This window comes from Gekko japonicus, unplaced genomic scaffold, assembly GCF_001447785.1.
Source record: "Gekko japonicus isolate JY-2015 unplaced genomic scaffold, Gekko_japonicus_V1.1 scaffold3282, whole genome shotgun sequence".
Taxonomy (NCBI): Eukaryota; Metazoa; Chordata; class Lepidosauria; order Squamata; family Gekkonidae; genus Gekko; species Gekko japonicus.
Genome location: NW_015168755.1, coordinates 95,760 through 106,818, shown reverse-complemented (window position 1 = coordinate 106,818; position 11,059 = coordinate 95,760). Strand labels below are relative to the sequence as shown.

The window sequence follows — 11,059 nt, the reverse complement described above, 5'->3', positions numbered from 1 at the left end:
ATGCAGAAAGAACAATGCATTAACTGCTCACAAGAGTTAACTGCAACAAGAGTAGTATTTGCAGCAAAGTGGAAAATTGATAGTTGTCCAACTCTTGAGAACTGGATAGACAAAATGCAAGAATAAGTAGTTATGGCAAAACTGACAAATTACATTAATCAAAGACTGGAAGATGAACTTGAAAATAACTGGTGAGTCTTCTGTGATTATTATAACAAATCTCTGTAGTCAAATATTTGAATGCTTTAATATTATATGATAGTTTTAATATAAAATATTAAGGATATCTTTTATATTACTTTTATTACAATAAATTTGTTAAAATTATATACAAAAATTCTATGAGGTTATTCATATTTTATTATAAAATAGATAAAGATCAATAAGATAACAATGATAATATATTATGAGAAAATGGTAGAATAAGTCCAGGTTGTTACAGTGGTTCCATCTCAGATATTCTGTTTATATACACATATTTTAATCAAGGGTGATCCTTAATATCTGGCAAAATTGCCCTCTGTATTGTGTTTTTGTAATCATACCTTTTATTCCATTCCCCTATTCCTTACTTTATTCTGTATTTCCTTAAAAAGTTAAAATAATTTTTTTTAAAAAAATTCTATCATTAACAGCCTTGCACAGGTCTTACAAGCTGTAGGCCATGGCTGCCTTTGAGTCTGTCCATCTCATGTTGGATCTTCCTCTTCTGCTGTGTTCAACTTTTCCTAGTAATATTGTCATTTCTAGGGAGTCTTTTGTCTTCTCCTGATGTCACCAAATGGAATTAACTAAACAACTGAAATCCCTTTACTTGTAGAAAATACATAGTGTGATACAAAACTACAAAGAAAATGTTTTTGTAGTCCTTAATAGTTAGGATTCCAACTGACAATAATAAATATGGAGTCATAACAATATCAGATCCTGGATTGGGATGTGTTGTTTCCATGTCCACCGCTTTCAGGTGACGGGTGTTACCCTTGCCCTTGTAAAAGTGGCATAAAGCCCCATGTTCACACACAAAATGTGGGAGAGCTGGAAAATAGTAAAAAAATAATGCTGAGTCTTTTGCAGACCCAAGACTAGATACCAGGTGGCTCTACAACCATAAGCCTGCAAGCATTTTTAAAAGGTAGTAGCAGGTGCACCTACAAAATAGCAGCCTCAGAGGGAGAGCTAATCATGACTCACAGGCCAAATGTCTTCCAGAGGCAGCTGCTGCTACCTAGGTACTCTCTGTAAATTGAAGATGTTATTTCCTGGAATCTTCTCAAGTACCTCTTTCAGTGAAGCAGCAAAGGAAACCTAGGGCTGCTTTCTGTCTCACAAAGGTGCTTACAGGTGAAATCAGAAGCCACCTCAATACCAACCAGCTTGCTTTATGCTTTTTATTTGAAAGTTGGTTACACGGTATGTTAGGGCTGTGTATGATGAGCGTCTCAACTTGGTGGATCTTCATTTCCAAACTGCCAAGCAATTGGTGCTTTGTATTTTTATATGCTGATAATGCCATCTTGTTCTCCTTTAGCATGATTCAGAAATCTCGCTTGATTGTCTCCCATTGTTGGAATCCTCACTGTTGACAGATCCTAATACCAGAAAGAATCTGGCTACCAGCCAGAGATGCTATTGTATCTCTATATTGCAAGTCTATTGGGCAAAAATCATGACCAAATTTTTACATGGGGCACCTACAAGGATTCAAGCACTTAAATCCAATACAGAATCCAGTCACTCCTCTTTCCTTGGTGCCTAGATGTATGGCATTGTCAGCCCTTCACTTAGACTGGTGCGAAATTAGCAGCCGTAGGTTGGGTCCACTGCCATAAATTTAAGATAGCACTCTCAGAATCTCTTCAAACTCCTTTGAATTGGCTCCACACACTGATATTTCAGTGAGTCCTTTAGAGCTTGGTAATATACACAAAAATTACTGTCCTGGGCTTTTCCTCTTCTTGGCAGCTGGGCTACACAGAATGCACTCATCTCAAGAGTCTACATGGATCCTGACAGATGAACCATCCTTTGCAGTAGTTCGGCCTATTACTGAACTAACTGATCTATAGAGTAGTGGCTCCAATGTAGGAATTCCGCAGTGGGAAAAATTGTGTTTCTACCACACAGTTTGATTATGCAGCAGATTCCTTTCTCCCCTTTGCCCAAATGACATATTTTCAAAAAGCCATTCACAACATCCAGAATTAATTAGTACTAGGTCATACAATCTGAAAGTCTTTAACACTAATGCCATATGCAATGTGCTATAATTCATGTGAAATACCAATCCTAGCGAGACCACCTTCTGTCCTTATACCATCAACTAGAGACTTGAGCAGTGGAATACAACACAAAAGGGGGGAGGGCTTATCAATGTTAGCTCCTTTCCTCCAAGCCTCCCATGTGTAACAGCTTCCCCATACAAAACTCCATCATTGCTGCAAATCACCCAAGCCACTGCTTTCTCCATAGCAGCTGAATCAGGCAGGCTAACAACTGTCACAGGAAGTTTACAACTCCTAGAACCCTGCTAGAGGTAAGTGGCTCCATAAATCTCCAATTTAAAGCAGGCCAGACTAGATAGAAGAATTATTCAGGTATAAAACTCATCTATTTCAAATTCCATACTTAATTTCACCTTGGCTGTTTGGTTCAAGGGAGCAGATTTTTGGGGAAAGAAGTTTAAAACCTATTTTATTGTTTCTTGGAAAGTTTAAGAGCAATGTACTGATGGTTCATGAGAATAACTTCTTGTGAAATCCACCTTGACTTTTTACTTCTCATCTTCCGTATCTTCTTCTGCAGTAATCCTTCCTCTGTTTAAGGTTTTCTAGACAGCTTTTGGAAAGACTGCTTTGCCTGGGAGAATACTGTTTAAAAGTTAGCTGGATACCAAGTTCAGCATCCCATATCTGCTTTTATTTCCAACCCTTTCAGTTTCAAAACAGTGTCAGGCAACCTATAGGAAACGGTCATTTTTTGGAAGGGGAACCACAAATTCAGCCCCTTGCAGTTCTCAAAGGCTGCTAAACAAGTGCTTTTGACTCTGAGCACAAGTAACTTCATTAGTCTTGTATCTTTTAGGCAATAGGGAAGTACAGCAAGTATACCATACAATATACTCTATTGTAAAATTCTGCAATAGCCTCATTCTTACATGTGCAAAGAACAAGTATATAAGTGAATGACACGCTGTTCTGCTATTCCTTAAGCCCCAAACCATCACATTTTAATGCAGTGAATTACAATCAACATTTCTAAAGAACCACCTTGAGTTTAATTTCATATATACACAATTTTAATCATGTACTGGAAAATAAATTACAGGAAATAACTTTAAAATGCAACCAAAGACAAAAGTTTCACAACAAACATTCCCACTGATTTCCCATGGGGTGAGATTGCAGTGCTCAAGGCAGGTAAATATCACAAATATATCAAAAAACTCCAAATTGTTCTGATGCATTCACACATTTACATGAGCCACAAACATTCCTTTACAAGAACCGTACTTAGCCTATCACAGAACCAGGTTTTGCCATAAACTACAAAACTTTGATACAAAATTTTATTTATATATTTATATTTTATACATGCCCTGTGGTTTCTTAAAAAATAACTAGACACACTGTACAGACAATCCTAACTCATTGCTTTGTAGCTGTAGGCAACGGTCTTTGTTTTTGGATGGATTTTCTCCCCCAGTAATATTAATGGCATATTGTATATACATGAAGGCTACGACTGCAGAAAAAGACAGCTTTGTTTGATATGCATTTCCTGTAGGACAAGGTCTCCAAATGTAAAAGGCAAGACAAATGTACACTTGAAACAGCTTCCTTGGTTATAATTATTACCTCTAAAATGTAATTTGTGGAGAATGATTCACATGCATTTAGGTAATACTGGTAGAAAAGGCAGTAAAGCAAGGAATAGCTAAATATAGTGGCTCAAACATGATTTTGCAGCTGACAGCTTCAGCTGGATCCATGTTAAACTGCTTCCAAGTGTTCACTAGTTAAAATGTTCAATGGGACATTGTGGCTACATTACATTCTTGTAAAAGATTTCCTTGTGTAAGTTTGATAATTACTTCCCTGAAATACCCTTTACAGTGGATATGTTTCCATAAGACAAGAGGCTACACCGCCTCCCCTGGGCACACAGTACTCTAGTATCCGTTAAAATTCCCCTTTCCCATCTCCATGGCACTAGATTGCATCTTAGAAACAAAACCAAGGAGAAAGTCTTAAAGGCCAATGCACACTTCTCCCACATCCCCTCCCTCAAGACGACAGCAGCATGTTGGGAAGCCAGTCAGACTTAACTACTTCTTTACAGTAGAATGTAAACTTTGGTTTATTGAGTTCTCATTGTACAGCAAGCAAGTCTAAGACGGGCAGGCAGATGAGATGAAGATGAACTGTCAATCTGTCTTTAACCTGGCATGCTGAGACATCTGTTCAGTCAGGCCTGCTTTGAGAGAGTTTGTAACCGATTGTCTCATGGTATCCTCAATAAAATTATCCCCGAGAGGTTTTATCACCTGCAGTATGAGAAATGCAAAAAGGAAAAATAAAAAATAAAGTAACCCCCCAAATCAAATCTTTTGAAACAGTAAAATAAAATGAAGTAAATAAAGGAACAACTTAAATACTATAATATGAAATGCACTCAAATGCGTAACATGACAAAATAAAGTAATGGCCTTTGACTGCTACCTGCATAAAGTTAATAATCTGAGTATTAAAGTGGTTCACTCCTATGCAGTATTTGCCTGAATTCAAATCACTTTATAACTCCAAGAATCAGGTGTGATTTCATACCCTATAATGCAGCATCAACCTGGTATGTTTATAGCATTTATGCAAACTGGCCCAGATGGTCCTGCTTACTGTCCTATATGAGTGAAGTGTTCACACTTCCAATACAGAAAGAAAAAGTAAAGATACTGGCTAATTTTTCTTCTTGTTATTGTTGGAGGAGAGTCGCTGCCGCTGCGCTGAGGTAAGAGCACGGCGAGCCATTCGACGTCTAACAACTTCAACAAGTTTGGAACACACCTAAAACATGAAGCAAGTTGTTAGAAAGAGAGGCTGGCAAGAGAGCAGAAAATAAAGGAGTTGTGGAAGCCAAGGCTTCCTCCACTGATATTCTCACCTTCTTAGGATTCCTCTGAAGCAAGGAAGGGGGGGGGGGAGAGAAGAGACAGGCAGCAAGATTTAGAGCAGGTTAGTAGCTAAGCAAGAATGTGAATTAGATTACACGAAATAATTTGTTTGCTTTCAGGACTGAAACCGGTAACTTTACAAGCAAGGCAACTTGCCAACTGAGGAGCCTCATCTGATTTTTAAACAGCAAACTGAGATGGGCAGTCAAAGGCAGAAGGCTTAGGCACAATGGAACTGTTCTCAGTTCTTCAGGCAGCAAGCTAGCTACGAACTATCCCTTGCACTTGCCACTCTCCAAGTTCAGGCATCTTGAAGAACTAGTGTAGACCCTTACTTCATTCTCAGTCATTCAGAATTCGCTGTTTAGACTGGGTCTAGGAACCAGTCAATTAAACAGTGGCTACCTTTGAAAATTCAGCATTGGGCAATATCTTGATTTAAGGGCATGCAAAGAGTCAAATCAATTCCATCCGGCTGAAAAAGCTCCAAAGGACTGTTCCTGCAAATAATTTACTAAAAAAGTTTACTAATAAAAATTAGCTGCAGATCTATGTAACAAATACAGAAACATTTGTACCCATGATACTAAAAAAGTTTACTAATAAAAATTAGCAGCAGATCTATGTAACACTTTTACTTTAAGGATTACTTAACAGTACAGGACCTTTTGTCAGAAAGCATGTAGACAGAAACATTTGTACCCATGATACGGAGCTATGACACTGCCCCAAGATTCAGACATGTCAGAGAAAAGTTCCTGGTTATGTTCAGCAGATCATAGGCTGTAACATCAAATCCTTTCATTTAAAAGGATACAATATTTATTCTGCTATGTGTGAAGCAGATGTGAGTATTCCTGGCAGCCAAATTCCAGACCGCCAGCAGGTGGCAAAGGAATCTTTTGAGCTGCGAAGGACCTAACCATAATAGAAGACCTGACTCAGCAGAGAGGAGTGCACAAGTTTAGACTAAGTCTTAGAAGCAATAATCGCTCATTATGATTTACAGATATGCATTGAAGACTAATTTCCCAATGAACAAATTCAGATATACTGAAGGGGGGCAAACAGCATATCAGAATGTGTGCCTGGAACCCAAGGCTTCCTCCACCTCTAGTTCAGATGAATATTTCCACTAGCATTTTCACTGGCTATACTTGCACAAAATCTCAGTAATGAGCAAAATCAGTATCTTGAAGACACATCACTGATGTAGCAGAGCTTGAATGAATTAAGTTTCTAATTAGGACAGCAAGCACTAATCAACCAAGACCTGCAATGCAAGGCTGGTATATAATCAAAAAGCTAGGACACATCATAGAAAGGCATGTATAAATGGGTGATGAATTCCTTATCGACTAATGACCCCCACCACCACACATACAGTAGTACATTCTTTCAGTTCCATCTTATGTACTTACCAAATTGACAATTTTGTAGATTTTTAAACCAAGTATTTTTTTTCTTTACAAGATCTATAATCTCACCTGTTCTAAAGCTGTTCTTCCCACATGTACTCATTTTAGACTTCTCCTTTCAACTTTTCATTCAGCATTGTGGCTGTCAAATCAGAGGCATGGCGGGTGAAGAGTCCACAGATCTGAAGGCAACCCCTTCTTTGACAATACATACCTTTAGGATACTGAACCTCTACTACTTTCCTCTGGAGACTGACTTACTTGAATTCCTATGCCTTCTGTGGTTTTTGCAAAGTGCTCGTATGGATTAGCCACTGAGATACCGGAAGATACCTTGGAGAGATTCCAAGGCTATTTTCTCTCATTTTTTTTCTACTTCAGCTTGCAATTGTACTACACTCCTGTAGAATGGGCAGCTATACCTTTTTTTCTTTTTGCCCAACAGCAATTAGTAGATAAGCGGGCAGGTTCCTTCAAAAAAAGCAAACTTAGACATACCAACCTGTTCCCATAATACTTCAGCAAGTTGATCAATGAGTGTTCCAACTTCTCTGAATTCCCCAGAGTATTTAACATATGCCCAAGTACAAAGGGATGCAAGAGCTAACCCGGTCACAATATTACACAGGGTAGCTATGGAGACCATGCCAAGGAAGCCAGTCAGTCCTGAGATTATGTACATGGCAAACATGACAGCAAAGAGTGTGGCAGGGGTGCGAGCAGCATAGAAGATGTTTTTGCCATCATTGTGCTTTACAAAGTTTGCATAGATGTCATCAAGTTCTTCTTCAAGCTGGTCCTGGTAACGGCGACAGAACTCCTCACCTCCCATCTTTTTTACAGAACGGAACTGTTTTATAGCAACCTCTTTAAGTTCTTGGTGCTTTCGTTCAAGGTCCGCAGGAGCAATGTAAGGCTTATCTCCACCACAAACCTTTAGAATGAAAAGAATTAACCTGTAAGTTTACATACGCTAAACTGTTACATTTCTAGGGTTTTTCCCTACCTTTGCATGCAGGCATAATGGAAATGGCACTGCAGACCTGGCATTTGCAACTTTAATGCTGTGGAAGCCCCTGCTGATAAGGTGCTACTATAAAGGGAGAGCTGATCCCTGGAGGGCCTCAGGCCATTTGAAAGCTCTTTTTGTTGGTGAATAAGGCATAGTGACTATCCACCCAAGCAGTTTCAGAATGCTGTCTGATGATACATCAGAACAATGAAATACAGTACAAGGGCAATTAGGGGCACACATGCATTTGCAACTTTAATGCTGTGGAAGCCCCTGCTGATAAGGTGCTACTATAAAGGGAGAGCTGATCCCTGGAGGGCCTCAGGCCATTTGAAAGCTCTTTTTGTTGGTGAATAAGGCATAGTGACTATCCACCCAAGCAGTTTCAGAATGCTGTCTGATGATACATCAGAACAATGAAATACAGTACAAGGGCAATTAGGGACACACATGTGTTTTACCTCACCTTTATATTTAGCAATCTGCAGATATAACTGCTAGCCACAATTAGGGACCAAGCTGCAGGATCATATATTCCCACCCCAGTCCTTTCACTCTTGGTTATAGATTTCCCTGTCCTCTTCTCTACCCCAGCCATCCTTACCTATGATCCATTATTACATCTGCAGAGATCAAGCATAGGGCACTTCAAATCAGTGTTTGAAGACATCAGCTAAGCTGCCAATTATGTTTTATGAAGTTTAAATAAAAGGTGATGCAGATAAAATAGCATGAAGTCTGACGTGAAGTACTATTACAATAAAAGCTTTGTTATCCAGCATTTGGATTATCCAGAATATTCAGTTAACCGGTATTGCCCAGAAGGCACGCCCCTCCCCACTCAGTCATGTCTCTGGGCATACACATCCCCAATCCAGCCGACCAGTTTGATGCCTCCAGCCATTACTGGACTTTTGACAGCCAGTGCTGCCAGATGACATTGTCCTTGAGTGCTCCTTTCCCCTCAGCCTGCCCCAAGCTATCAGGAGCCAGCTCTGCTGGAAGTCTACCAAGCAGCTGTCCTGCTTGTCTCACCTGCTGTACAGAATGGCTCCATGGGGAAGTGGAGCAGGCAAAGCAATAAGCTTGAGTATCTTGCACATTTAGTTAACAGCCCATGTTCATTCCCTCATGCCCAATACAGCTTTTAATGTATTATGCTCTACACAGTTTGCCTCTGCTGTCTTCACAAGGAAATTTACTCCATAATATTGTTTTGTTTATGGGTCTGTCTGAACCAACCTATTTCCCAGTACATGTCTATTTCTGCAAACAACTTTGAATAAGGCCAGAAACCTAGAAGGAGCAGCCAATTAATATCCCCTAAATGGTAGCAAATACCATACCTGTTCCATTCCTTTGTTGTAAGTATCTTTTGCTCCAGCTACTGCAGCAAGGTTGTTGGCTTCTGCTGTTGCCTTAAAAAACAAGCACAGCACAGCACACCACTTTTAAAAGCTCAGATGTGTCAGTTGACATTCAAACAATTTTATACCTCTAAAATCTTGCATCATTTAACTGAAGAATCCTCCCATGTAGTATCAGATTATCAGGATATCCTTTGTGAACTTTTCAAAAAAAAATTGGGGGGGGGGGGGAAGAGCCACTTTCCAATACTTGGGAACTATTTTAAGTACTCTTTTCTACTTTCTAGATTTGCTCAATGATACATACTTGGTAAAATCATGTATATAATGCCTCTGACTATAAAAGCTTCACAGCTATACACAAGAATAAAATAAAAACCCACAAGCTAGCAACACAACAAGGGAGTAGCAGTTGATATTAGTACAATTAATTTAACTGCAGATTTTTGTTGAGCAGCAATTATACAAGGACAGGAACACTAGTCACACACACAGAACCACTAAAAGCCGAGGACAATAAAAATGCTTGTACTTGGCATCTGACAATTTAAGGAAAGCATCAAGTATCCAGTAGCAGGGAAAGTAAACCATGAACCATAAACAGTCACTGCCCCTCACGGCCACCTACCTCAGTATATTAGGAAATATTTATGCAGGACCTATAACACCATCTTAAATACGTGTATGACATATTGGTCCTAGCCTGTCTAGGTCTTTAATCGACAAGTACCAGCTTGAAAATGAATTCAGATAATGCAACTCCCTTCAAGGCTAGCAAGATGTACCTCTGTATGAGAATGAGTCTGTAGCCTTACTGCTGCATTCTGCACTAGCTGAGGTTTTCAACAGACTTCAAAGGCAGCCATAGTTAACACATTGCAGTAATCAAGTCTCAAGTTTCAGTGTCAAGCATCTCTCATTTAATGGCTAAGGCACCTTACAAGTGAAAATAAAGATTTCCAACTCCTAGAGTAGAATCAGAACTTGGTTAGAGGGACCATCAGTCTGAATGGGAGGGGCTGTGGCTCAATGGAAGAGCATCTGCTTGCCATGCAGAAGGTCCCAGGTTCAGCCCTCAGCATCACCGGTTAAGGACCAGGCTGTAGGTAATAAGAAAGATCTCTGCCCAAGACCCTGGAAAGCTGCTACCGGTCTGAATAGACAATACAGACTCTGATGGACAGATGGTCTAATTCAGTATAAAAAATCTGGACACACACGACCCAATCAGTTAAACAAGTATGAAGCCAACAGTCGTGATAGTCTGACCCATCAGACTATCATGACTGTTGGCTTCATACTTGTTTAACTAATTCAGTATAAGACAGATCCATGTAATGTCAAGTATATAAGAAGGGACCCTTGGACTCAAGTAGATCCTAAAGGAATGTTGGTGGTGGTGGTGGATAGTGCCATCAAGTTACAGCTGACTTATGACAACTTTATAGGGTTTTCAAGACAAAAGATGTTCAGAAGTGGTTTGCTATTGCCTGCCTCCGTGTCATGACTCTGGTATTCCTTGGAGGTCTCCCATCCATTCACTAGCCAGGTTTGACCCTGCTTAGCTTCCGAGATCTGGTGAGATCAGCCTAGCCTGGGCTACCCAGGTCAGGAAGGGATATTAGTTACTGGCAAAGCAGACAGCCACAAAAGTGTGTGTACTACTGACAACTGCTGCTTCAAAAATTGAAGGAGCACATAAAAATGTTTGTATAGGAAGGTAAAAGTCACACCAGTTCTTTCCAGCACTAAAGTTTTACAAGCTAGCCTCAACATGCACCACCAGCAACCCTTGGTGTCTTATGGTATTAAAGAAAAGTGTATCAAAAGACTTACTTGGAGCATTGATTTAGGATGAGGTAGTTCCTCTCCTTGATAGATTTTAATATAAGCCTGAAAATGAAATTGATATTTTATTGTCTACTTTTACTTGACCTTATACAGCAGTAATTTTACAACACAAAAATCCAAGTTTGGTTTAAATTCAGATAAAATTAAAGATGATTACTGAATTAAGACTAGCTTTAAAAGTATCAGACAAGTCTCATTATTACATGTTAAGACTTTTAACAACGTAGAAGGATTATAGTCT

The 11,059-nt window shown here is 39.4% G+C and overlaps 1 protein-coding gene across 1 annotated transcript in view; it reads right to left on the bottom strand.

The window, feature by feature from the left end:
* Positions 1-3,219: 3,219 nt before the first annotated feature.
* Positions 3,220-11,059, bottom strand: part of ATL2 (atlastin GTPase 2) — a 49,885-nt gene continuing 42,045 nt past the window's right edge. Inside the window, exons 10-13 of the mRNA XM_015415651.1 lie at positions 10,804-10,860; positions 8,947-9,018; positions 7,091-7,522; positions 3,220-4,546 (exon numbers count right to left, since the gene is read on the bottom strand). Coding sequence (XP_015271137.1) covers positions 4,427-4,546; positions 7,091-7,522; positions 8,947-9,018; positions 10,804-10,860 — 681 coding nt within the window. The 3' untranslated portion in view covers positions 3,220-4,426. The remainder of the gene's footprint in view (positions 4,547-7,090; positions 7,523-8,946; positions 9,019-10,803; positions 10,861-11,059) is intronic.